Source organism: Strix aluco, chromosome 3 (genome assembly GCF_031877795.1).
Source record: "Strix aluco isolate bStrAlu1 chromosome 3, bStrAlu1.hap1, whole genome shotgun sequence".
NCBI classification, from domain to species: Eukaryota; Metazoa; Chordata; class Aves; order Strigiformes; family Strigidae; genus Strix; species Strix aluco.
The window spans coordinates 15,546,196-15,573,560 of record NC_133933.1 but is presented as its reverse complement, the minus strand read 5'-3'; the positions used below and the strand labels follow the sequence as shown (position 1 = coordinate 15,573,560).

General features: G+C 55.2%; 1 protein-coding gene across 7 annotated transcripts; it reads right to left on the bottom strand.

Annotated features, from left to right (window-relative positions):
• Window positions 1-56: 56 nt before the first annotated feature.
• Window positions 57-27,256, bottom strand: KLC4 (kinesin light chain 4). 7 transcript variants are annotated; one of them, XM_074817512.1, is made up of 18 exons: window positions 27,134-27,241; window positions 25,179-25,342; window positions 17,208-17,450; window positions 15,601-15,867; window positions 15,174-15,404; window positions 14,726-14,804; window positions 14,411-14,636; window positions 14,011-14,098; window positions 13,519-13,620; window positions 13,023-13,196; window positions 12,765-12,864; window positions 12,147-12,199; window positions 9,297-9,364; window positions 9,107-9,215; window positions 8,182-8,331; window positions 1,321-1,445; window positions 1,139-1,196; window positions 57-673 (listed from the first exon to the last, which is right to left on the bottom strand). In XM_074817512.1, exons 4-18 carry the CDS (start codon window positions 15,847-15,849, stop codon window positions 584-586), a joined length of 1,902 nt encoding a protein of 633 aa, XP_074673613.1. In that variant the 5' UTR covers window positions 15,850-15,867; window positions 17,208-17,450; window positions 25,179-25,342; window positions 27,134-27,241; the 3' UTR covers window positions 57-583. The 7 variants fall into 7 exon arrangements, with proteins under 7 accessions (XP_074673613.1, XP_074673612.1, XP_074673614.1 ...); XM_074817511.1 differs by lacking the exon at window positions 17,208-17,450; XM_074817513.1 differs by lacking the exon at window positions 25,179-25,342.
• Between the last annotated feature and the right edge of the window lie 109 nt (window positions 27,257-27,365).

The window sequence follows — 27,365 nt, the reverse complement described above, 5'->3', positions numbered from 1 at the left end:
CCGCCCCACCCCACCCCCCGCCCTCCCCTCACACCCTTCCAGGGGCCGAGCCGCGGTCGCTTCTAGGGTCGGTTTTATTTAATAAAATAAAGTACAGCGATCAGCCAGCTGGGGCTCATCAGCCACGGCCGCCCCCCGCCTGCGCCCCAGCTGGGGCATGCGGCCTGCGGCAGGCCCGGGGCACTCCTGCCGCTGCCCCGGCGAAGGGGGTGCAGCCCCCCGCCCCAGCCTACGAGGCTTGCTTCCTCCCTCCCTCCCTCCCTCCCTCCCTCTCTCCCGGCTGGCATTTCTACCTGGCTAGCGTGTGCGGCTGGGGCCGAGCGTGCCGCCACCGAAGCTGCCGGCCCTGGGTGCGCAGCAGAGGAGCATGCGTGCGGGCTGCAATTCCCGAACTAGCTAGGGCCTCCCGGTGCCCGCGAGCCCCCCACCCCCCCGGGCAGAGCGGCACAAGAGCCAGTGGTGGGGGAAACAGAGCAGTTGGGGTGGGGAGGGTGCCGGGCGCTGCCCTGCGTGGTGCCAAGCAGTGGTGCGCCGGCGGCAGAGCGGCGAGATGCGGGGGGGCACCTGTAGGGGGGTGGGGGGGTCAATTGGAGGAGAGCAGGGAGCTGTGGGAGGACAGGTCCATGCTGCTGGCGCTGAGGCCTCTGCTCTCCGCACGGAGGCCCTGGGTGCCCTGGAAAAGACTCGTGAGGACCAGTACCTGCAATCCACACGCACACCCCAGAGCTGCCAGCCCACCTCCCACACCCTACAAGCCAGGACTCCCCCCCCGACATTACCAGCCACGTTAGGTGCCACCTCTGCCCTCCCCGCTCCCATTCTGTGGCTGGTTTGCTGAGCAGAGTGGTGGTTAATTGGAGGCAACACCTTCAGATTTGGAGCTATGATCTCAGAAGAGACCCAGGGGGTACAGTGGGGGCACCAGCCCAGACCACCCCTTAGGAAAGTAGCTCCAGCACTGCAGAGTACCTCTGCATGGACGAACACCTCCGATGCAGTCTCGGGCACCACATGTGTGGCCCACTGTGCCCCTCACCACTTCTGTTGCTGGCCACTGCCCCCAGAGCCAGGTGCAGCCACAGAGCCCCCACCCCAGTGCCCATTCCCGCACCAGCCCTGCTGCCTAGCCAGTGCTTACCTCAAATGAAGCATCACTAGACTTGTGCAGGTAATTTAATGATGCAGCTCGTTTCATGCTACAAGAAAGCAGAGGAGAGCAGGTGTGATCTCGTTGCACTTGGCCAGACCCCGAAACCCCAAGGTGGTAGGGCCCCCACCTGGCTCTGTACCCAGCCTGGCCCTCACGGCCCTGGTACCCACCTGGTGTTCCTGGGCTCCAGGGGACCATTGCCCTGCAGTTTCTTGACCAACATCTCACTGCTCCTCCGTATCACATCCCGGATTTTCCCCAGGGAGCTGCTGCGCTGGAGGGTGCCACTGCCATCCTGGACACAGAGACACAAGCCGGGGCGATGGCTGAGTGGCACCAATCAGGCTCTGACACGTTGCAGACCAGGAACTGGGCTTGGCCCTAAAAACTGTCTTGCCCACTTGCACTACGATTTAGCCCTAGCCCAGAGCAGGCTTACTGCTCACTACATGGGCTCCCTCTCGCCCTGGTTCTCCACGGGACATGATGACCACGGAACTGGGGACTCCCCCCACCATGGCCTGGCTCACCCAGACCAATCCTCCCTCCTGCCCGGTGCAAGCCCAACACCCAGCCAGGCTGTTGACCTGCACCAGGCCACCAGCACAAGTGGCAGTGGCATCCCCACAGCCCTGCCCAAACATGGCATAGCTCCACCATCTGCAACAGTTCACGCAGCAGCTACCATGGAGGTCCCAGTGGCCAGGGAAGCACCAAATCCTGACAGGAGCCAGGACATTCATTTCAAGGACTCCCTCCTCATTTGCTGCTGGCTGGAGACTATCCTCCCCCTCCCCTTGCCCTTCCTCACCATGCCATTGCTATTCCTCCTCTCCATCCAGCACTCGTCCTGACACACATCCTGGTCCTACGTATGCCAGGCCTGCAGGCTCACGCATGTCAGACAAGACCAGTCCACAGGCACACATGTCCATGTCCCACCTCTAACACCCCCAAGACAATTAGCTTTGAGCCTGCTGAGCAATTCCGGCAGCTCCATTTGGGATGCACTCACTTGGCTGCACCAACACTGTGTTGCCACACAGGCACCACTTTTCTCGGTCCCCCAGCTTCAGCCGTGCCTGGCCCCACTAGCTGCCCCGGGGTGACACTTTGCAGGGGTTTCTTTACAGCAGCCTGCTTTTTCCAAAGACCAAAACCAGCCCTAAATCTTGTTCCCCAGCCTATTTCCTCCCACATACCCCCCAAAATTCCCAGTACTCAGAAAGGCACTCTCCATCGCCTGTGTTCAGCTCCATGTGCAAGGCACAGGCTGCCAGCATGACACCACCTCATGCCACTGTGCCATCATGGCACCAAGCTCTTCCCCTGCGGCCAGGCATGCTCATTACACAAGGTTGTGGCACCACCGCTGATGTGGAGTTACTTTTGCTCTCACAGCCTGATAACAGCAGTCCTCCCTGCTCCTGATCCCAAAGGCCCCTGGCACATCACGGCAGAACAAACAGATAAGGTGACCGCAGAAGCCCTTTGCTCCTCACAAGCATGTGTGGGAGCCCCTTTGTTCCACTCCAAATGACCAACGTAGCCCAGGCTAGCAGCAGCGGTTGCTCCAGGACTGTCCGTGCAGCTCTGCAGGTAAGCAGGGTCTCTGTCAGTCACCCCCTTGTGCTGACTGCTATGGGTTGTAGCCCTGGGGAAGGCTTTTCCAACATTTCCCCACTACAATTACCCAAAGCTGATCCAGCCCTAGACCCCTCTCCAACAGCTGAACAGGACTTTTCCTACCAGCAAACCTTTCTCCTGGTATTCATCTCGCCCCTTCTTGGACAAACCAAGTGCATTGAAACTCTTTGCTTTCTCATCAGGATGAGAGATTTCCAAACTGGAAGTCACCTGCTGTCGCTTCAGGGGACCCACTCACCAGGAATGCAGAGAGCACCAAAAGTATTAGCAAGGTAAACAATTCACCTCCTGCATCAGGAGTCATGGGCAGGTTTTGGAGGAGCTAGCCATCAGCATATGGCACTAGCAAAGACAGGGGTAGGGTGTCTTTTGCCTCCCCACCAGACTTGCACTGGGTCACCACCCTCCCTTGCAGGGTGCTGCACTTTTGCCAGGGCACACAAGCCAGGGGTGGAGAAGGAAACACAGCTGGGGCAGGGGAGTAGGACCGTGGTACAAGGACAGCAGGATCTGGCCAGGAAGTATGCTCTGGGGTCAGAGCTGGAGGATGGAGCCACATTTCCCCAGCTCCAGTGATGCAGACTGACTGCAGACCAACACCAGAATCAAACGCTGCTGCATGCTGGGTTAAAAATAGCCTCCCTTCTCTCTCCACTTCCTTTTCTGCAGGGTTATTTTTAACCCAGAACATTTATGGGGCTTGGTTTACTGCAAAGCCCCCACCCCATTGCACCCACCAGGATGAGAGCACTCAAAGAAAAAGCAGCAGCTCCCCCACTGAGCTGCTCTCTGCTGCATGCTCCCACCCTGCCTGCTGCATGGAGGCAGGGGACTCAGGCGTGATCTGGCGGCACGTTGCAGCTCAGCACTGGTGGGCACAACGAGATATTTCTCTGGCTAATGGAAACACCTGTTGGGGAAGGCCCAAGCTCAGATGCCCCAGGGCAGCTCTGCCATACATGGCTACAGAGCTGGGGTTAGTAGCAACCCCAGTTTGGAGGTTAGGAAAAGGCTCAGTGCAGTTGGGTCCTTCATCTCCAATGCTCAGCCTAGGAGAGGTGCCCTGGAGGCAGCACATCCCCCCCGCACACACACAGACACCAAGCACCCCCACACCTGCTCCAGCAGCATTTGCACCCACCACCCCAGGGCTGACCGACGCTGGCCTACAGAGCGTGGAAAGAAGCACAGGGCAGCGGTTCGGGTCTGTCTACCTTTAATCAGAGGTATGGTTGTTACAGCACCAGGTCCAGGACATGGCAAAGCACAGGGGCAGGTGGCACTGAGGCCTGAACGCACCCTGCACTGGGGACTCAACACTCTCCAGGAGCATGGAGCAGCACTGGGAGAGAGAGGCAAGGAAGGTGCAGCCCTAGAGCACTCAGCCCTGGGCTCCATACCCCATGGTCCTTTCAGCAAGCACAAGCTCCCAGGAGAGCAGCATGCACGTGCCCCAAGGCCACTGTATCACCACGGGAAAGCCAGGCCCAGACAGACACAAGCACAACCTGCCAGGTGACTAGCATAAGACAAACTATCTACCTAAATAAATAAGGGGGTATCCTGCACTGGCCTCCGGGCTCTACCCTGCTGGCTGCAGCCTCCCCAGCTTTATTCCCAGGTAGGGAATAAGGGAATAAAGGGCCAGGGAGGTTTACTTCCTATAGGAGGTGGGATGAGGGTGTGCACCCAAGGGTGTGAGGCTCAAGGCAGTGGCAGTCTGGCCATGGAAAACGTCCCTTTTCCCAGTAGCGACCGACAGGACCAGACCCTGTGTAGGCCTGGAGTCCCATCAGAGGCACTGAGCCACCCCCACACACGGCAAGGGTCAGCACTGTCTTCCTAGCCGTAACAGGGTTACAGATTTCCCACCCACTTGGCTAGGGACAGCCAGACAGCAAGACATAGCTACAGGGACCATGCCTGGCAAGCCAGGTCCTGTGTTCAAGAACTGCCCTCCTTCATGAGCAACCTGGCCCCTTCTCCTGCGGAAACCTCCCTCCATCCATTCCATCTGCCCCCACATGCTCAGAGCACTCAAGGCCCAGCTCTTCCTTTCCTCGTATCCTTCTTTGCACCTCCTTTTTCTCTCAACCATTCTGCTCCAAAACAGCCCGTTCCCCATCTTAGCCACTTCTAATGGCCTGGGGTCTGGTCCCTTACAGAAAAGTTCTGTTTTCCTCCTACCCTTCTCTCTGCCTCCAAGGAACAACAAACAGCTTCACCACAGCCTCTCCCTCTGCCAGCAGCCACACCTAGGGACCCTGGAGCAATGGGGAGCCGATTCATCCCTTAATGCTATTAGGTGAGGAACTTGGCTACACCATCAGGTCAGGAGGTTGCAACTTATCCTTATACTTATCCTGGCATGTCCCTGTTCCATGCATGGCCCTTGGCTGTCACCCCCTCACCTCATCTTGGATGTACCTTAGCTATGGGCCAGCCCTACACTCCTGTGCCCCTGCAGAGAGACCCACATGCTGCCCCTGGGTTGCAGAGCTCAGCAGGGAGGAAGACAGCAAGGCAGGGACTGCCCTGTGCTGCAGGGAGAGCCCAGCTCACTGGTGGCCAGAGCAGGTTTGCTACAGGGCACTAACATCAGCTAAGCCTACAGGGAAGAAAGGAACTGGACACACAGCAGCCTTGCCAAGGCCAGGCCTCTCTGTCCCAGAACAGCCCCATCTTCGTGCCTCCATCCTGGCCTCTGCAGAGATGGAGGGAACAAGCTACGAGGGTTGAAGGATGTCTAATGACAGTGGAGTCGGCACGCCTGGAGTGAAGACAATCCCCCGCAGGCCTGGTCCCCAGGGATGTGCAAGGGCAGGCTGGGGGTGGGGGCACGCAAGGGGACGGTGGCCCATCACCCTGGCCTGGGGGAGCAGGCAGCTCCTCGCAGATTCTTCCTGCTTTTGCTGGCCATGGGACTGGAGCTGGGCCACGTGGCCAGGCACTCCTCTGCAGGCGTCGCGGTGCCCTCGCGCGCCGGGAGGGTTGGGGGACTGGCGTGGAGTTCTTGCCGAGGAAGGAGGGATGGTGTGGAGGAAAAGTCGGAAGATACAACACAAACATCCAGGTGATTGCGGTGGAGGGGAAAGAGGGAGTCTCGGGAGGCATTTAAGCCTAGTGCACAGAGAGGAGAAAGACACAATTTACAAGGCCGTGAGGTTGTAGGTCACCCAGGGAGCAGGTGGGGCAGGGCCCAGGCTGCATGCAGAGACAACGGACCATGTCTGGGCAGGGAGGGAGTCTTGTGAGGCTGAAACAGCAGACTCACATCTTTGCCAGCATGCTCTAGCAGGCTAGCAGGAACATCTAGCTCAGGGAGTAACAGCCTGGGCTTCCTGCTCTGAGGGCTCCCTGCTCCTGGGTCTTGGGCATGGGGTGCCTGCCAAAGGCTCAGCACCACTGAGCTGGTGCCATCCCTGCTCTCACAGCCCAGACCCTGGATCTCCCAGCCCAATTACCTGGGCCGCAAGTAGCTGGTCCAGGCCCTGGGGTGCTTCCAGAGCTGCCCTTGGCAGCAGGGCACAGAGGTTGCTGGCACCTTGGGGGCTCCCATGGCCCTGCCTACAGCAGCTGACAGCTAAGGGGTGACATCCGAGGTCTCTAGACCAGCACAGGGAACAACTGGCCATAACAGACAGGAGCAGTGGGAGCTGCCTCAGTCTTCTTTCTGGGGGAGCTGCAGCCCAGTGCAGGGCTGCTGGCTGGGAGAGGAGGCTGGCTATGCATGCAGCATGCTGGAAAAGGCACTGAGCATCATGTGGCAGCAGCTGTGTCCCCCAGGGTGCTGGGCAAGCCCTCGAACCCTCTATCTACAGCTGGCTGGGCCAGGGAAGCCCTGCCAAGCCCTCTGGGGAAGGGTCATACAAACAGGGACTATCCCCCTTGGCTGGGTCACAGGGTGGTATTGCCTGCTAGCCTTGGGATGATCAGCTCAGAGACTGTCAGAAAGGTCTCCCAGACCATCACCAATGCAAAGCAATCACCCAACACCCACAGCCAGGAGGAACTGTAGAGAGACACTGGCCAGGACAGGGACCAGGTGATCCTAATCCAAACCTGCAGCTATCCCTCTGTGTTTGCTAGCCCCTCAACTACCGGGGAGTGCAAGGGCCCAAGGTTGGTGCCTTGCCAGGGCTAGGACCCTCTTCACTCCTGATGGGACAGAGCTGGGACAGAGGACAGCCCTGCATCTGACAGAGCTGCCAGGTCCCCTCGAAGCTCTGCTCCCCAAGGTCCCCTCCAGCCATCTCCTGGGTACAATCCACAATCAAGAGAGCCAGCAGGCTTCAGGCTTGGGTGTTGAGGGGCTGTCATGGCAACACAGAAGAGGAAGGAAGGGAGCTCATGCAGGTGGGAATAGAGCTGAGCCAGGTGGAGAAGGGTTAGTGACAGTAGTTGGGAAGGGAGCGCGAAGGACTCGGAGTGCTCAGTCTATCACCTGTGCCAGGCTGCAAAAACCCCTGGGTACCCAGCTACACTATGCTCCCAACTAGAGTTTGCAGGAGGCGTAGTAAGCGTTAAGAGCTCTAGCAGCCCTTGAGCCAAGCACCCACCAGCACCATGCTCACTTGCCACCTCTTCTCCATCCTCCTCCTTGCAGGAGACAAAAGGCACCTGTCCCAGACCTGGACTGCTACCTTTCTCTAAACTCAGTGCTAGTGACCAAAGTGCACCTCAGTCTCAGAGCAAGCCTAGACAGGTTCAGGTCACCCTGGCTGTGTCTCAGCTAACACCAGCCTCTTTTGCCACCTCTTTGCCACTGGTCAGTCTGGCCTGGCATCCCACAAAGACCTGCCTTTTACCACCTCTGCTTGGCCAGAGCCCACAGAGGAAATGAGACCAGGAGAGGGGGACAGCAAAGATGCTGGCTGCAGACTATTCCTGTGCCCTGCAGTCCACTCAGTCACAGACACACCAGGCACATACACACCCTCCCCAGGCTCAGCATCGCCTGTGGCGCAGTGCGGGACAGACAGCCAAGTTGCTCACAGAGGCTGTGTGGGCCTGAGATAGGGCTGATGCTCTCAGCCAGGGCCTCAAGAGGGGAGCAGCAGGGAGATATGTTAATAAGGTTGCAAGGCTAAGATTAAGGGCAGACCAGGACCAGCTCATGCTGTGCACTGTGAGAGCCTGGCAGCCCCCTGGAAGCAGGAGCCCCCAGTTGGGGATATCTGGCCTGTACACCAGAAGCCAGGCCCAGACACGCACCTTTGCGGGCTGGCTGGCTCATACCAAGAAAGAGGGGAAGGAAGTGTGCAGGGAACAAATGGAGGCAGACAAGGATGCCACGACAGGCCACGCGGGGACAGCCCTGAGCCAGGTTGTCCCTTCCCTCTGGCAGCCGGCTGAGGCCATTCTTGATGGTGTCTTGTACTTACCCCGCTCCATTCCACGCCCATACTCACTTCCTCGCTACCGTCTGTGGCATTCTCGTACTTGACGCTGCCCCCCAGGCTCCGACGTCTCTCTGTACCATCACCCTCCTTCAGGATCTCCACCACCTTCGTCTGGTTGATCGGGTCAATGCCCTGCAAGTAGAAAGGGATAAGGAAGCACCATGTGTTGCCCTTCTGCGTTCTTTCCCTCTAGCGATCTGCTGTGCCATCACTGTGCTTAGTCCCATCCCCTCTCTTGGCCATTGCCCCATCACAGTCAAAATTCTCCAGCACACGAAGGATGGAGCCAAATGACATCCTGCACTTAGCAGTCCCTGTTGGGGTTCCCAGATCAGTGAGACCCCCGGCAAGCCATAAACCACCCTGGGGGACAAGGGCTTTGCTACCCCAAAGCTGACAGCTTTTTTTCTTAACATTTTGGTGTGTGAAGGCTTCCGCTGTCCTTCAGTCTTTGTACAGCTCCTGCTTTATTATTTGAGGATTGAGAGGAGTTTAGGGTGAGAGGTACTCTAAGAAATCCCTAATGTGTACCCTGGACAAAAAATTAGCGTGAAGAAAACATCCCAGTGAGTGCAGATCTCTCTTCAGTAGCTGACAAAGCCCAGTAACCTGCCCTAACCCAGGTGCAGTATTTCTGCACTCAGAGCACCTTCCTCCCCACAGGTACACACGCTGACATCTGCTCCATCCACGCACACATGCACATTCAGAACTCCACACATGTACACACAAATACAACTCCAACCACCAAGGTGCTCTGGTGTCATGGGAATATAAACTGAGGATATCAGATGCTGCAAGGCCCAGAAGAGTCCCTCACCACACCCCAAGCCAAATGCTGTGGCATGATCTGCCACCCCGAGCCCCACAATGCCCCCTCCACCAGGGAAGGTCCCTCTGGGGTTACCTGCCGCCGAGAGCGAACTGCACACTCCTCCAAGGTCTCAGCTGCCTCTAGCTTGCCCTGGCGTCGGTACAGCGCACCCAGGTTCCTCAGAGTGGTGTTCACAGTCGGGCTGCAGTAACAGATGGAGGATGAGCAGAGCCCTGGGGCCACCCACTCCGGAACCCACAGCTGCCCACAAACCACCACTTACCTGCTAACCTTACAGGCCTTGTACCAGCCACCATACTCAGCGTAGGGAGCACTGTCTCTGTGCTTGCTCTACAGGGTGGGGAGAGATGAGAGCTGTTAGCCCCATGCCTACTGCCATTCTCTGGCCTGCGCTCTCCTACTGGGTCCCAGGGTCAGGCCCCAGGCTGCACCCCTGCACCAGCCCAGCCTTTGGAAACACAATGTGCAAATGCAGTCACAAATCCCAGCAGGTTCCTGGAGGGAAAACCGAAAGCCCATTTGCTGCAACACATTTGGGCCACAAGTAGAAGTGATGTCCCCACCCCAGCAAGGAGCCCCCTTCCACGGTACTAAAGGGAGCAGGGACAACACAGTCCATCTTCACAGTGCTCTGGAGGACATGACACCAACCCCACTGCCCCAGCATGCAAGGGGGAGACACAAACCTCCAACAAAAACCCCATGGGCATGCCAGGCAGCATGGGCACTAAACCCCTCAGCCATAGCCAGCAAAGGAATCAGCCAGCCACATGCAAGCCTTCTGCCTGCAAGGTCAGTCCAGTCCCACAGCAGCTCAGTCCAGCTAGCTGTCTCCTCTCCATGCCCAGCCTTTGTACCCCAAAGCTGGTTGGCTGGCCCTGCGACAGCCAGGAGCAGAGAAGCTGCTGACCAGAGCAACAGGAGAGGAGGCAGAGCTTGATGCTCAAGGAGAAAGACTTAGGGCCAGGACAACCCACTCTGCAGAGCACTAGCTGCTAGCCAGCATTGCCCTGGATCAGTAGGGGCAGTGGCACCTGCATGAAGGAATCCCCACTGCTGCAGGAGCAGGGCTGCCTGTCCACACACTGTGCACCCTGGTGCATGGCAAGTACTTGGGGGTGTGCTCTGCCCCTGGCTCTGCACCCACAGGACACAGGGGCTGGGCAGGAAACACCCAGCTCAGCCCCAAGCACAGCAGGGCTGCTCTCACCAAGCAGGTGCAGGGGCCACTGCTCCACAACAGGAGTTTCCCTCTGGCAAGGGCTCTAGCCCAGAAGAAACTGTCTTCACAGGGACCATTTTTCTTATTCAGTTCCACAGCACTTCTCAGATCTTTACCCCACATGCTGGAGTCTCTCTGAGCCATGGGCACACGTGAGTTTCCTTGCGTCAGAGCCTACACAGCCTGGATAGGTCCCAGGGACAGGAGGGCTCAGGAGTCAAAACACCTCTGAAGCTTGCATAGAGGCAGCCCTAAGAGGGTGGCAGAACCCAAGGGGAAAGGTGTCAAATCCCCTGGGGCAGAAGAAGCCTCAAAGGTCAGGGCTGCCAGCTGTGCCCCGCTGCTGGCACAAGCTGGCCTCCCCCTGCTGTCACTGAGAGCCGAGGGGAAAGAAAAAAAAGAAGTGAAGCTCTGCAGGAAGTGTTTGATGCTTTTTAATAAGAAATGTGGAAACACAGCACAAAGGAGAGCGCAGCAGACCTAGCCCCTGGGCGAGCAGCATGAGTAGTCTGTGGTTACCACTGCCTAGCCAGGAAGGCCATGTCAACTATGCCGTGCCATGGGGCATGGGCACAGCTGTCCTGGGGACAGGAGCCCCAGGGGCAGGGAAAGAGGCTCAGCCCTTGCCCCAGGCTGTAAAGTGAATCTCACTCCAACTGTAGGTCCCTGAGCCTGTTCTCTTGCCCTGTAGCGAAGTTTGCATTATCTGGAGCATAGCTCAACACTACAACTGTCTACTTTTGACCCCTTAATTCTCCAAAAAAGTGTCTCAATCCCAGAGGGTGCAAGGGGAGCCTGGTCTCTACTCCAACTTTGATTTCTCCTGTATAGGATGGTGCTACAGCAAGTGTAATTTCTTTGCAGCAGAGCATCCGTAGGACAGCAATCAGAGCGGTGCAAGGCAGAGCTGAGTGCTGCCCTGCACTGGGGACTGCACAGCACGGGTCAATGGGAAGACACAGCATGCTGGTGGGAGGCAGCTGCTACTGCCCTGCTCTTAGGACTCTCAGGATGGGACTGGTAAGTCACTAAACCAAGCCTGCCAGCCTGCTGTCTGAGCCCATGTAGGGATGGGGCCTGCTCTGAGGGCAAAGGAAAAGGAAAGAGACGGTGTCTGCTCCCACCGCAGCTAGAGGACTAGACCAGAGTCCTTCATTCTTCTGCTTCACCCACCTGCCAAAAAGCAGGTGACGTCTTAGGCTTGGGGAAAAGCAGACACATGATTCTTCTGCATTTATCTGTGCTCTTGCACAGAGCAGGGCCTGGGCAAGAGGAGCAACAGCTTCTTTGCCTCTCAGCCTAGTCCAAGGCAAGCACAACCCATGTCTATCCTCTTTCACAGGCCAGCTAGGACATAGAACAACTAGGGCCTGCCCTGTGCAGAGATCTTTTTCAGGAGGTTTGACTCCATTTCTTAACCAGGGTGATGGCAGCAGTTTCTTCTTGACCTCCATTTTTCCTCATGCAGCCTTAGGGCTGCTTCAGAAGCAGGTTGTGCTCTGGGTACTAGCAGCTCTTTGCAACAGAGTGCCAAGGCCCTGCAGCACAACCCTTTGCCATCCACCATCTTCCATCATATGTGTGCCCTAGAGGGATCACTAAATCAAAAAGAGAGAGCATGCAGCCACGGTCAAGATGCTGAACAATCCCTCCTGCCCCAGGAAAAGCATCAAGCGCTCTGATGGGCCTTCCCTCCCTTCCCCAAGGAGCTGCCACACTCCCTCCCCACTCTCCAGACCCCTCCTGGCCTTCATCAGTGGCCACAGCAGTTCTTCAGACTGCAGGAAGGAAGGTCTGGCTGTGATAAGAGAGGATCAAAACCCCTAGATTTCCTTCCCCTCCCTGGGCTCTTGCTACTATCAACAGGCAGCACCACCAGCTCAGACTCACCTTGCTCATCTCCTCCCTCTCCTCCGCGTGCATCCAGATTGGCTTATGCTCATCTGCGTGGGGAAGAATGCAAGACAGCTCCACTCACCACCTCGCCTTGTTGCTCTGCCACTTCCACTGGGGCGGGGCTCTACCTCCTGCACAGTCCAGCACTTTGTCTCCAGAGCCAGAAGCTCACCAGAGGTAAGTGACAAGGCTTCCAGATTCCCCTGGTCCCTAGGCCAGGGCCACAAGAAAGGCAACCAACATTGCAAGGGTGGGACAGGGGAAGGAAGGAACAAGCCCTCCCACGGTAGAATACCTGTGCCAGGTGTACAGGAGAAACTTCAGCCTATGCCTGGGAACAATTGTGCCACTTGCTATTCCCCTTTTTAGCCAGCTACTCCCAACCCAGTAAAGACTGACAGCCAGAGCTCTCCAAGACCCCTTCTGAGAGAAGAGGTTGAGCAGCATAACACGCTAGAATGGCAGTGTCTCAAGGGCTGCGCAAAGCAGGGGCCCTGCAAGGCATCTCATCCCCCTGCCAGGGGGATACCAGTACCAGCCAAGCCTAGGCTGAGAGCCAGGACACCAAACTGCTCACCCTTCCCCAGCCCCAACAGTTTCTGCTGTACAAACCATCCACAGAGCCAAACTCCTTCACGTGAGCACGGGTAAGGATCTCCTTATACAGCACCTCTGCATCTTTGTATTTGCCTTGCTTCAGGTAACAGGAGGCCTGCAACCAAGAAAACAGCTCCAGCCCCACTGGGCAACACAGATTAACTCTGTCCCCCTCTTGCAGCTATCCTTCCACATCTCCCAAGCACCAGGCAATCCTAACCTTTTCCACGGCACCACTCCCCATTCCCACAGGGCCTCTCCCCAGGGCCTCACCAGGTTGTTCTTGGTCTTGGCCACGTTGGGGTCATCAGGACCCAGGCAGCTCTCATAGATCTCCAGGGCCCGGCAGTAATAGTACTCCACCTCATCATACTTGCCCTGGTTCTGGCACAGCAGGGCTAGATTGTTCAGCTGCTTGGCCACATCAGGATGGTCTTTGCCTAGGACCTGGGTAAACAAAAGAAGAGAAGCCACAAAAAGTCAACACTTTTTGCAGTGGACTCCTGGAGTTAGTAGGCACTGTAGTACCTCGAGTACATGCCCAAGTCAGACAAGAGCCAAGGACTAGGGAGGTAAAGAGGAAAGATTTCCGCTTCCACCTCCTGGGAAGCCCCTCTAAGGCTGAAAACACTGGAGAGACAGGAAAGGGTGGTGGTAGAATCAGCAGCTGAAGAGTCTAGGTAGGTCCTGGATGTCACAGGTGCAGTGAGGTAATGGGGGAAAACCCTTAGGGAGAGCTGGAAGGATGGAGAACATGGGAGACCATTACCTTCTCACGGATCTCCAGGGCTCGCTTACACAGTGGCTCTGCTTCTTTGTACTTCCCTCTCTTGCCGTAGAGAACAGCCAGATTGTTCAAAGTTGCTGCCACCTGCAGAGACATAAGCTTCTCCATGAAACAAAGCAGAATCCACTGGGACCAAACAAGGGGTGCAAGCAGCAGTAACAGTGACTGTCTCATTTCCTTCATGCCTGCAATACAGCTGATTCTGAAGAGAAGGACGTCCAGAGGCAGAAGGCTACCTTGCCTGCACTGCAGGATCCTGAAGAAGCTAACTCCTGACAGGCCATACTGAACAAGACAGCAGGAAATACTGAAGCAGTAAAACAGAGCCCCACACCATGCGAACAGCACCCCTCATATCACGGAGCACAGTGCTGTCCTTGGTAGTCTGGCTGCAGACACACCATAAGGGCACCGTTCTAGCCCCAGCAGCACCTACAGCTCAAGGGAAGTAACTGAAAGGAGGGAGACACTCACCGCTGGGTGGTCTTTGCCCAGAGTCTTCTCACGGATGGAGAGAGCATCATTCAAGAGGTGTGCTGCCTCTTTGTATTTATTTTGATCCCTGCAGTGCAAAATCAACCAGTTATTCAGGATTTGGACATCACAGCCCATAGCAAGCAGAACTGCAAACAACAGCCCTCCTTCCACACAGATCCAGCTCTCACAGCCCTTTCATTTCTCCATTCCTCCCTATCTTAGCCAGTCCCTAGTTTTATCAGGGAGTCTGGCAGTCCAAATACCTCTCCCGTGCCAAAACCTTTTTGAAAGGCACTGGAAGCTGGGGGAGCTCCCTGTCACCAGAATGTGCTCTCCTGGTAAATGGGAGAGGCCAAAAGCTCTCCTGGCCCAGTCCTGCCCTGCCCACCATGCTCACCTGTACACTAGCGCCAGGATGTTGAGCATGGTGGCCACATCAGGGTGATCGTGGCCTGATGTCTTCTCCAGGTCCTCCAGTGCCTGCTTGCAGAGCGGCACAGCCACCTCATAGCGTCCTTGTGAGGCATACTGGATGACAAGGTTGTGGAGGGTGCGCAAGCGTGCAGGAATCTCATAGCCTCCCTGCTGGGCAGCTGCCACGGCACTGCTGTGCTGGTGGGGCACTGCAGGCACAGAGGAATAAACAGGGGCACAGTTGGCACAGCACGCTTGAACAGATACAGCCAGCAACCACGCATGAGCAAACACTTACATCCAGGACCATGCTCCTCCTCCTCATTCGGGAACAGATCATCCAGAGAGTCCTTGGCAGAGTCACCCTCCTTCTCCTCCTGAGAGGATGGGAATCACAACACTGGTGGTTCTCAGAAGAGTCATCAGCACCCTGGGCTGAGTCAGCTACCAAACTCTCCTCCCTGCTGCAGCCCACCAACACCCTCAGCTTCCCCTGTTGTCTTTGCCACCATCTTCCCCCTCTCCCCTGCCTCAAAGTAATAAAGCCAAATTTGTCCAGTGCATCCTGGCATGCTACTCCACATTCTCCCAGATACTCTGCCCCATGCAGGCTCCCTTTAGTCACAGGCATTGCTGTGCACAGTACCTAGGAAGAGGCAAAATCCAAGGCAATGCTATCACACCTAGGCAATCCTGCTGGTCCAACCTCCCCCATCCCCAAAGGTGGCTGCTTGACTAGGGCATACCGAAGGTGAGACATCCTCATCATACTTCTTCAGCTGGTTCATGAACTCAAGGTGTTTCTTCTCCTCCTCTAGCTGAGCCACGGTTTGCTCACTGCGCTGCAGCTTCTGCTGGGTGTTGGCAAGCTCGTCACGCAGCCACTGGTTCTCCTGGCACAGTCTCCGCACCTGAGCACGCAGTTTCTGCTTCTCTGACTCCACAGCATTCAGATGGTTGGACAATGCCATCATCACCTTGTCAAGAGTTCCAGTCAGTAACTACCACAATTCTGTATCTCCCTCACATGCATGCTTAGAGCCCACCCTCAGCATCACACTGGCCTTCTATGTTCAGCCCCCTGCTGCCCTTGCAGCTTACAGGGAATGGCCACATGCCTGCCTTCCCCTGTCACTCCTGGGTAACACCTAGGGGGTCACCCACCACTCTCACCTGAGCTTCTCCAAGACCCAGTTCAATCATTTCCACTGACTTGCGGAGCAGGTTGGATTTCTCATGCACAAGATTGGCTTCTTCATCCTTCTTCAGGCACTTGATGGTCTCCAGCAAGCTGTGTAGGATGGAGTTGTGTTCATTCTTGAGTGCCTCCAGCCCTTGCATCACCAGCTTGGTGTTGGAAATTATCTCCTCTTGGCTCAGCTTGTCCAGTTTCTCCTCCCTTGGGTATACCATGGTGGACATAGTCCTGCTCCTGCAGTCCTAGACAGAGAGAAAGACAAAACCTGAGTGCCTCAGTGCTGTTTCAGAGAGCCACAACAAGTGTCACAGCCTTCTTCAAGAAGCCAGAGACAGCATTCAACTGGTTGCCTACTCTAAGCCCTTCCACTCCCTTCGGCAGCAGGCAGCTGTCAGGGCACATGTCTCCGCTTTTGTGGCACAGAGCGCTGACAACCAGTGCAGGTAGCACACGTGGACAGGAGACAAAAAGGCTAGAATCAGTGCTGACGTCCAACACCACCATACTCCCGCAGCAAGGAAAGCTGATTTAGCTTCCATTTAAGAGCAGAGATTTGTAGTTGGCAGCTGGGGTTGCAATGCATACACCTCCTGCCCATAGACCACTGATGCAAGGAGGCTCTCAGAGCTCAACACCTCTTCCGACTGCAGAAGAAAGGGAACAGAAAGTGGAGGGATGCCAGCTCAAAGCTTTCTTCTTCCTCAATGGAAAGATCTCCTGGAAGAGCATCTCTCAGACAGGGAGGCATCAGTGGCCTTACTGGGCCAAACAAAAAATTCCCTGACCAGAAGAGTACACCCTGACAATCCTAGCCCTGGCACAGAACAGCCATTGTGTTGATAAGGAACAGAACACCACCAGCATGAACTGAATCATGCCTGTGTGGGAAAGCTTATATACACCAACTGCTACAGTTACACTAGTGTAACCCTCGTGTGGGTGTCAGCTTGAAACACTAACAGCTTCTACAGCTTCTTTTGCCCTGCTGCCAGCCCAAGGACTCCTCAGGATGGCATAAGGACTCTGCACCCCTTCCCCATCCCATTCCCCCCACATATACAACAGGAGAGTACAAAGTTACTGCCTTTGCACAGGGACACCAAGCGCTACAACCCACAATGTTAGTGTGGCTGCAAGATCCCTGCATAGAAGATCCAGGAGCTAGGGAAACACACAGCAGGCCAGAGGGCAAGAGTCGTAAGAAGCAAGGCAAGACCTCTTATAGCAGGTTGACAGTACCCTGGCTGCTCCACGACTTGCTCATCTAACCCTCCCTCAGCCTCCCCTTCCCCAGCTGGGCCACCCCAGCAGTCTCTTCACGTTACTCAGCAAGGGCAGGAAAGCCACCAGCCACCTCCTTACGGGTCACTCCAAGGCCAGCCTCCTGCAGGGCTGAAGGCAGCCCGCTGCAATGCCCTGCACAGGCAGCACCTCCCTGCTGCCCACAGCTGGCAGGAGGCACCGCCACCGGAGCACCCAGGGCCCTGCTGGCAGGAAGCTGGCACACTGCCCAGGCACCAAGCAGGAGGAGGTGGGGGAAGAGCTGCCGACACATTTGTCTTTGTCTTCCTGCAGGACCCACCTCTGCGTGGTTTGAGCTCTTTGTTCAGCAGCAGCCTTGTGCCTGGTTTACTGAGCGAGCAGAAATGCTGCCACAGATACAGGAACAGAGAGACAGCTTCTCTTCTTGGCAGGGCTCCTCTCCTCCCAGCTGTGTGCTCTGCCCAGGGGGACTCAGGGCAATCTCCCAGCTCACCTACCACTATCCCTGCCCAGGAGTGGGCCCTGAGCAATAGATGGGTCCAGTTTCTTCCTCACTGCAGCACTGAAAGCAAAGATGGCAAACAGTGATGGGGCAGTTGCTGCAAGTACACACATCTCATTATAGCTACCCATTCCCTCCTTTTTAGCCTCACTCTTACAAAAGTTCCTTGAGTTGCTTTATATGCCTGAGCTCTCCTCTCCACTCCTCTTTGGTTTCTGTTCCACCCCTCAGGAAGCGCAGCAAACTCTCGACACACAGGGGAGGCATTACTGAACCTCGGCAGGGCAGGTACACTTCATGTCTCTTGAAGACTGGGTTCCTGTTCATACCTTTGAGCAAGAGCTGAGTCCTCCCCCACCTACCCCAGAGTCACAATGCTGACTTCACATTCACTTCATGATCCAGCATCTGCACCAACCCTGAGCCATACCCAAAAGTGAAGGATACTGTTAAGTAGCTGCCATACTCTGCATGCAGTTACCCTGCACATTGTGCATTTTACACTGAAAAGTCTCATCTGGACTGTGACATTTCCCAGTTTGCTTTAGAGAAGACCATATGATAAGAAAGGCATGAAAATCCTCACTAAGATCAAGATAGAGAGCACAGACTACCGTTTTGAAGAAAAGAGTAAGTCTGTTGAGAGTTGGCTGCCACTCATACCCTTGTCTTCCAAACTGATTCTCCAGGAACTGGCAGCTCAGCATTCCGGTCCATAATTCCCCTCGTTACTCTTTTTGCCACCTTTATAACACCTCTGGGGGAATGATCGAAGCAACAAGGGAAGCCCTGCCTAAGGCAGACTTCTGCAGGTGAGCACAATTCAGGAAGAGATGTGCAACGATTCCCAGCTCCAGAGGAAGAGGCTGGCAGCCCAAAGGACACTAGTGCTGCCACATCTGGCAAAGAACTGTTGTCTTGCTCTGAAAAGGGTCCAGACAGCCTCCCAGGAAGGCTCAGCAGGCACTTACCTGCTTCCACAGAAGCCAAGGTAACAACTGCTAAAGGGTGAAATGGCCTTGTCACTGGTTTCAGCTCATAAGGAAACAGTCCCAGACTCAGAAACAGGGAAATCAGGAAGTGCGAGTCCTATGGAGCATAGGCAATGTTTGGGACACAAGGAGATCCCCAGGAGCAGTCTTATACCCAGCTTACAACAAAACTAGAGCTCTGCTCTAAGGCTAACGCAGCTGCGCAGCACAAGTGCCTCTTCATCTGTCCCTCTATGTACTGGGTCAGCTGTGAAATGCTGACAGTTTTAATGGAAGCATCACTTATATCCATACAGAGATCCCACTGCCAGCTTTAAAAAGTACAATACAAATGCACTGGGAAGAGCAACATGTTCCAAATCATGATAAAAAGCCACCAGAGCTTGCACCTTGCTAGATAACAGTCAGACAAGACCCAGATCCATAGAAAATCAGCCTCATTAATTCCACTGTGCACAGAACTACTCCTCAACTGAGAAATCGCTGAGCTAAGTGTTAAACCACACTCAGTGCCCCTACTACAGCAACAACCTGTCTTTCTTCAGCCCTTCCAGCAGAAAAAGCTTCAAGCATTTCAGAGTCCCCATCATCAACTTGTTTTTTAGAACTGTAAAGCTTTCAGATTGAGAGTGAAAAAATCATCAAAACATCCTGACCCACAGCACTTCAGACTCATTCTACCCTGCAACTACATTCTTAGATCCTCAAGACATACTAATACAAGCTTCTCTTCTCTCACTGGCTGTGCAAACACCACTACACATCCCCTAGAATGACATCCTAGCAGCACAGCCCTGCTAGGTACTGACATGCTTCCAGTGTTAAAGGGTGGACAGAGGATTGTCCAGGCTGGATACAGTGTACAAAACCTGAAAACAGCGCATGGGCTGTTCACTTCCAACTACCAACAAGAAAACAAAGAGAAGACTGCAGAAGAAGTCACTTAAAGGCTGCTACCCCCTGCACAGCAAAAAATCCCAACAAGCACTGGTGGGAGCTGACTTATCCCTCCAAAGTGACAATTCTTCCCTACAGAGCCTTATTTCTAGCTCTCTCCAGTGCTGGCGGGTCTACACTCAGTGCCCAGCCCTCTAGAGCCGAAACATGCTCTATGGCAACTGACACCAAGGTCAGGCAGGCTGAGGCTGCTGTATAAGCACTCTTCCTATTCCCACACATTCAGCAAAGGGCACTGAGTGTCCTTTATCCAGGCAGAAAACACACTTTGAGGTTCCTGCAGAGAGGAGGGGAGACACTGTCATTTGCCTTTGGCAGGGAGAGGTTCAGACTGGAACAGAAAGAAAGAATGCTTTTCCAATGAGTTCCTCAGGAGCTGGAGTGCCCAGCTCCTAGTTTATCCTGCTGCATTCCTCACAGCTCTGCAGGTGTCACGTCCCAGGTCTCCATCAGCATGTTTCTGCTCTAGTTGGCATGTCTTCCCTATTTGCAGTGAACTGCTAGAATAGCCTGGATTTCTGGCAACACCCATCTGATCTCCCCTCCCCTGCTCACATTTGGAGGAGTGCTGCAGGAAGACAGGGAGGGAACACGCGTGCACTGAGCTTTGTGGCAGTTGCAGCAACCAGCTGGGTATCCATCAGCTAGCACATCCTGCCTGGCAGAAACCTTCCTCCTGTATTCAAGTGCATAACCAGGAAATCATTGAGCATCAGCTATTTCAGCAGCCCACTTTTCTGCCTCTGAAAACTGCTCCCACATGCAGGAGCTTTAAGAGGAAAGAGCTGGAAGCTTCACTGCTTCTATCTCAAATCCACAGCAGCTGCCATAACAGAAAAAAGGATGCCAGACTAAATGGGTCCAAGTGAATCTTGAAGCTTAGCTTATGATGCCTAATGCTAGAAGGCTACAGAGAGGGGAAAAAAAAAGCACCTGAGAAATCAGGAGTCAACTACAATAGGACAGAGACTTCAGGTCTACATATGCCTCAACAAATTCAGTTCACTGTCTCCCCGCACGTCCCTGGACCAAGTATATGAGAGACAAAGGGTACCATCACAACTTGCACAAATGATACTGTCAAGACGATAATTGCCACTTCCTTCAAACTGCAGATGGCCTGCCAGCACTTTCTGTATAGAAGTGGGCACAGACTTTTAGCAGCAAACTATTCTGTAGGAGAAGGTGATCTAAGGATATGGTAGGTGCAGAAAAACAGCTGGGTTCTGGAAAAACTTCCTGTGGAAAAAGAGTAAGTCTGACCCATAGCAAGAATGAGTGATCACATTTGGGAGATATATAGCAATGGTAGCATTTAGAAATGGAAACACGGGGCTTCAAGTCTTATTCTCACAATAATTATCCCAGTCTCATACTGTGAGACATGCTTTTGCTACCTGGAGAAACAGCAAGGCTATACATTTGGGAAGCAAACCAACTTGATAAAAGCAGGCAGGGTTTTTTCTCCTCTGGACCTCTGCCAACTCATTACTGTTAAACAACAGAATAAAGGGTCTCTGGAAAGACTGGTTGACCTCCAACGAAGCTAGAAGTGAGATCACCAATATACAGCTGAGTCTCCACCACTAGGTTTTGCAAGAAAACCTAGACCTAATACCTTGGATGCTGAAAAATAAAACAAAAGCAGTAAAAAGCAGACAGAGTGCCAAGATTGCAACCATCGCAGAGGCTGTATCATGAGCACAAGTTTTCTCCTTATTTTGATAGTGTCAGAAAGCAAACAGAGACTGTAGGAGACTATAGTCAGCTGTGCAGAGCCTCTGAGAGTTCCACTGCGCAGCCAGGACACTTTGACACTGCCAGGCACCTTGCACACTGACACACCACTGCCAAAAGAGCCACTGTGCTGAGGGTCACCACCCCAGGCCATCCGCAACAGAGCCACAGAAAAAGGACGAAGTGGTGCTCCTGAGCTGCACATCTGACACTCAGCATTTCCAGAGCCACTTCAATATGGGTAAAACAAGAAATATAATCAGCTCTGTATGGTGCCTAAGAACTTCAGAGCTAAGAGCAGCTGCGCACACACGTTAAGGCTTTAGAAACAAAGTCAAAAGAAGGATGTTTTGCAAATGAAGGAACAGATGGGTGTGCAGTCAGCTTCAGGGTAACACTAAGAACTGCAACATGAATAAGAGCCAGAAATTAGAGGGCAAATGCTGGACTCCTAAAAGTAAAAACTGGTAGAATAATTGCAGTATATGGCTCCATCCTGGGATACATGCCTGCTGAGGTTCACGTGAGGCACAGAGCAGAAATGGTGCTCTGTGAAGCTTGTAACCACTGCCAGAAATGCCTGGTACTCCTGCTCCCTTAGAGCCACTAAGAACACACAAAAGGGAGATCAGTCAGGGGTCAGCACCTCGGGAGTTCATACACAGCATATCTCTGAGCTGCAATTCCAAAGCCAAAAGAAGTCACTCAAATTCTGATGTTCATGAGGTCCTCTGCCACCATTTGTCTCTGGCTCATGTGTTTTTCCACCCTACTGCCAAAAAAGGGGGCACCTAGAGCCCCATCTTCTTCTCTAAGTTCTTTCCCAACCCCAGACTCCAGCCTGGACCTTTCTTGCACTGCAGACAGTCTAGAGAGTCAAATCAACACAGAGATGGCTTCAAGTACCATAGAGAGACTACTGTGTTGCAACTTCCTCCCTATTAAAAGAGTCCAACTGTTGTATTACTTGGAAGAGATGCCTAGATGTCTCTGGTACATCCCCTCACTCAAAGCAGGTATCTGATCAGGTATCTGTGTCTAGTCAAGGGTTGAGTATCTCCAAAAATGGAGATTTCACAAGCTTTTCAGACCCCTGTCCCATGGCTTAACTGTCCTCATGTGGGAGGAAAAAAAAAAAGAGAAAAAAAATTCCTCATCTGAATTCCTTAGATAAACTCCTTACTACATTTTCCTTTGCTGAACACCACTTCAGGACAAAAGGGGCCAGGCAGCACAGCACTAGAAACTGACCCTACGCCCAGAGGAAGGGAATGCAGCACATGCCTCCTTTCAGCAGGGTCCCATGGGGTCAGGCTCCCTCTGTCCCAGAGCAAGAGAGGGAATGTAATCCCCCTCCAGCAGCAGAGCAGGGAGTGGAGGCGAGGAGCTATCCCACCCACATTCTCCCATGCCCAAAATACAGGACTCTCCTCAGCATCCAGGCACCCCCTCTCTTGGTTTTAAAGCCGATCTTCAAGCCCAGAAAGGCTTCACTCAACCAGCTTCCCCAAGCTCTACAGTAATGTGTAACTCAGTACAAGTTGACAGTGCTGTTGGAAACAGCCCATCCCTCCCTATCCCCTGGACAGGGATCAAGGCCAGGATTGCTTCTTTCAGCAGCAGCTGACACACTCCAGCTCTAGCTGAGTGTGAAGCTCCAGGGGTTTTTCTAGATACCAGTAGGCCTGTGATGGGAAAGTCTGTGCTAACCAGCAGGCTTCAAGAGCCCCAGGGGCTTTTAACTAGGGCTACAGAGCTAGGTTTGAAGCTCAAGTGGAAGGGCTCTCCATCAAGGAGACCGGGGGTTCCCTTCACGCTCTTTCCCTTCAGCACTAAACACTCCTCTCTGTCCCAGAAGCTTCAGCTCCCCACCGCCTACAATCTCTAACAGAAAATGCACCATAGCATAACCTTCCTGAAACCTAGGGCAGCGCAGTGGTAAGCTGGCTTTACAAGGACTTGGCCACAGTGACTCATGTTCATATCGCTAGAGAAAGGACTTGAGAGCTTCCCATCCCCCTCTCGCTTTCTAGCCCACAGCTGGAAATGGCAAGTCAAAAGCTACTAGGGTTTTCTGTGACTGACCAGAGCAAGCAATTCCTGTGTTACCAAAGCATGACCCAATTCCAATAAGCATATGTGCTCTGAGGAAGACAGGGTAAATGGTCTGATTGGCTTTGTATCAGCTCCTTTTAAGACCAGAAAGGTCTTACTCCTTTCATTCACTAGCAATCAAAGACAACAGTTGTCAGAAGGAACAAGAGTTAAAAAAAAAAAAATCCCAAAACCTACGAAACAGACAAAAAAGAAAACCCCAAAACAACACCAACATGTGCCATTAGCAGAAAGCCGTTTTGCTCCTTACTGCAGCTCATGCTGTTTACAACCCTAGCCGGCCAGGGAAACATGAACCTTTCAGTGAGCCACTGGAATCAGAACAGCAGTCTTCACCACCCCCACCAGCAAGCTTGTGCTAGCACCTCCAGATCAGCTGATAAGACCTTGTTTTCAAACTCTTGCTTATGTCTGCTGCAGCTCACCAAATCTGCTGTGCCTGGGACTACAGTGGAACACCATTAAAACCTGTTTCCAGGCTAGGAAGACAAGAGCTAAGCAGCTGGAATGAAGCCAGGACAAGCATCTCTTCCTAGCTTCAGAATCTGATTGGGAGTCTCACTCTATAAAAGACAAGAGCGAGAGCCATTACCTTGCCCTGACAGCATGAAGTAGTATTAAAGCAGGCAGAATAATCCCCAGGAGACAGAGCCTCTGCAGGCATCTGTCTAATGTGAGGGCTATGCACTGGATGTGCCTCAGGAGTACAGGAGATGGCCAGGACACAGCTGGGACCAGCAAGTGCCCTGGGGCCACTCTTGTGTATCCTGAAGGGCTCTGGAGTGCCCACGTTCCCTCCATGGTGTACCTGAGGCAGCTGCAAAGACCAGCTGACTGCAGGCTGCAAATCTGAGCTAGTATTTCCAGAGCAAATGGGTCTTGTAAACCGTAACAAGGCAGCCAAATTCACAGAGACAAAGCCTCTACCTGTGTAATAAGCAAAGGATCTGTTTTACCTCTGGGTCCCCCAACCAGCTGGAATTTTTTGAGGAGCTACATGGCTCTTTGCTAGCAAATCAAGCCTTTGTCCAGAAACTCTGACAAGGTCAAAATCTTGCCATGTGTCTTTTGTGCCCCGAGAGCCATTTTGGTATTTGGGGTTAATGCTGTTGTTCCTACCTGGACATTCCTCCAAAACAGCAGATGAGAGAACACGCGCTTCCTGCTCCTTCTGCCAATTACAGCAAAGCTCAGCCATGTTTATTTACCCTGTGTCTGAGCTGGCCAGATCTTTGACCCGATGCGTGCTGAGCACCACCCTCCTTCCCCTCACGCAGAGGCAGGGGTGGGTGCTTTCCACGTCTCCAAGGTGGCATGGGAGACAGGAGACCAAGGGCACTAGAGGAGACCCCTCGCATGGAGCCGCAAGAGCGTGCCAGATGCCAGCTCTGCAAGACACAGCGAAGCCTGCGGTTGCTGGTAATGTGCCGCTGCCTCCCACCATTGTGCAGATTTCTCCCGGTTGCCTGGCCAGAGCATTCTGCGGCAACGCCATCCCCCAGCCCTTCTTCAGACACCTCCTCCCAGCCACATCCTCTCCCTTCCAGAAGCTTATCAGTAATTGCCCCCCCCTGCCCCCCATCTTTGGTAGGGTGCACCTCCGCTTGGGAACAGCTTAGTAAGCAGTTTATTAATGGGGGGAAGGTTTGAGGGGAAACGTGGCTCTGAAAGTTTGAGAGCCATTGCTGTATACTAGGCGCTGCCTCCGTCATCGTTTCTCCGGCTTTGTCTGGCAGCAGGAGGCACACCCGCTGCGTATCCTTGGGACAAGCAAGCCCGAGAAACCCCTTTGTCCTTCCGCAGTATCACTACAGAGAAATTCTGTGCCCGCCTGGCTAACTAAGCTTCCCAAGGAGAAAAGTTATCATCAGCTCTGCCCAAAACTGCCCTTCAAAGTGGCCCTTTGTTACAGGCCGCCGGGGCACCCTGCCTTGCTCAGTCACCGGATGGGAATCCTCCCCCAGCCCACACCGCAGAGGAGCGGTACCTGGCTGCCTGTAGCGGCTTGTCCAGGGTTGGCACTCCCGGAGGCCCCAGCGCCGCGGAGAAGCCCAGGCTGCGGCGATGCGCGGCTCCCACGGCGTCTGCTGCGCTGCCCTCCGGTTCTAGCAGAAGCGCAGGCACCAGGCGCTCGGCAGCCAACCACACACACTGCAGCAGGGGGAGGGGAGGGAGATGCAGCCAGGCTCCAGAAACAGAACGGTCAGATGCTCTCCTGGGAGCGCAGAAAGCGCCACCACGCCAAGCCCAGGGCTCCCTCCTCAGGGACCGATGGGAGCACCAAGAAGCAGAGCAGAGCCCCCCAAGCTGCCCAAGGGGCTCTACCACATCAGGCTCCCGCTCAGATGGCCAAAGTCACCCCTGCCCTACAGCCGGCTAGAGCTGCTCCATCCTACACGCGATCTTGCGGCAAAAGGTTTTACATCCTGTTTAGTATCACCCTCTCCTGTGTCCCCACCGCTTGACCCTACCCCAGCCCCTAAAGCCAAGCAGGTGGAGCTGCAGAGAACCCTCCAGCTCTGCGATCACTATCGCTGTGCCCACAAAAATGGCCAGGTACAGGACAAGATCGCTCAAAGTCCCACTGGCTCAGCACTGCGCAGTGCAGAGCTGGGCCAGGCGCCGCCTGGAAGCATTTGTTCAATCTCTAGATGCTTTACACAGAGAGAGGACAAATGCCACAGCATCACAGCAGCCAACATAGCTAGTGGATTGTTGCTACAACCATCCCAACCATAGTAACACGCAATCTTCACAGTGCTCCCTACAATGTTTCATGAGCCTCTGGAGGCATGCTGGCCCCAACTACCTACATCTGCCCCAGCCAGCGCTTCATCAGCATTCCTGTCCCTCCCCACAGGTTGCCCCAGAGGGGGAAGGGCTTCAGATGTCCCAGGAGAGGGAGTCCAGCCTTGTTGACACACAGGCTCTCTCTTGCCTCATCTCACAACACACACTCCTTCACTAATGGATCTTGCTGTTCTCCCTTCCATTCCCTAGTTCTGGAGGCAAACTTGGCTGGCTATGGGGTACACACAGTTAAAAAAAATTCACACAAGTTACACAGCAGGAGTGCAAACACATATTATTTATCTTACACTGAAAGCCATTCCTGGCAGCAAAGACACAGGCTAATTATAGAGCAGTGAAACCCGTAGTCTGTGCCACAGCACCCTGGAAACAGCCATGACTGGGACTTCAGGCTGTCCCACCGTTGTCATAAATACACGCCTCCCCCGGGGGCTCCCGGCCTCTGCCAGCCGCCCCTGCGTGACGGGCAAGAGCACAGGCAGCGAGGCAGCTGGCTCTGCCCGCAGGGAGACTGAGAGGGCAGGGGCTCGGGGACCCGGTGCTGCCTGAGGAGGGCAGGGGCCGGCGGGGCCCCCCGAGCCCGGGGCTCGCCCTGATGCCGGCGGGGGCTGGGTCCCACCCCGCTGGCTCCAAAGTCCTCAGAACCAGCGCCCTTATCGCCGACCTCGCCGGCGGGCGGGAGCGCACCCCGGCAGGCAGCGTTAGCACGGCCCGCCGGCTCCAGGCACGGCGGCCCCGGGCCGGGCGCTGCCCTTCACTCCCGCTTTCCCCGCACGCTGCGGCGCCCGAGCCACACCGGCCCCAGCCCCGCGACTGGGGCTCCCCCGTGGGGGCCTCGCTCCGCTCCCGCTGCCCGCGGTCGGGCGCCGCCCCCGGAGACCGCGCAGCAGCGGCCAGCGCTGCCCGGGCCCCACGCCCCCTCCCGCCATCTGCCGGGCCGAGACCACGTCCCCCGCGGCCGTGCGGGGAGGCTGCCTGGACCCACGGGGCCCCGCGCGGCGGCGGCGGCCGATGGGCCGGTCGGGCCACGGGGCAGGGACACCGGCCGCACTGCCTGCAGCGGCGAGAGAAGCGACCGGGCCCGAGGCGTCACCGCCACCCCCCCCCCCCCCGGCAACCCCCCAGGCCAACCTGCTCGGTGCGCGGGTCTCGATGGCCGTCGCGGTGGAGTAGGGCGGGGCGAGAACGGAGCCCAGCACCGCCCGCCCCTCAGCGGCGCAGCCCCTTTAAATCCAACATGGCGGCCGCTTCAGCCCCGCCGGCAGGCGCGCGCCACCTCGCGGCGGCCCCGCCGGCCCCCAGCGGCCCGGCCCCGCCCCCCGCGCCGCTTCCGTCGGAGGCCCCGCCCCGCCCCTCCCCTCGG

Excerpts from the sequence above, each read along its gene's own strand:
- KLC4 (XM_074817510.1), bottom strand. The coding sequence starts at position 15,849 with ATGTCCACCATGGTATACCCAAGGGAGGAGAAACTGGACAAGCTGAGC. Across the intron at positions 12,865-13,022 it reads CCAAGACCAAGAACAACCTG|GCCTCCTGTTACCTGAAGCA; the intron begins GTGAGGCCCTGG and ends TCTTGGTTGCAG. Across the intron at positions 1,197-1,320 it reads CTGGAGCCCAGGAACACCAG|CATGAAACGAGCTGCATCAT; the intron begins GTGGGTACCAGG and ends GCTTTCTTGTAG.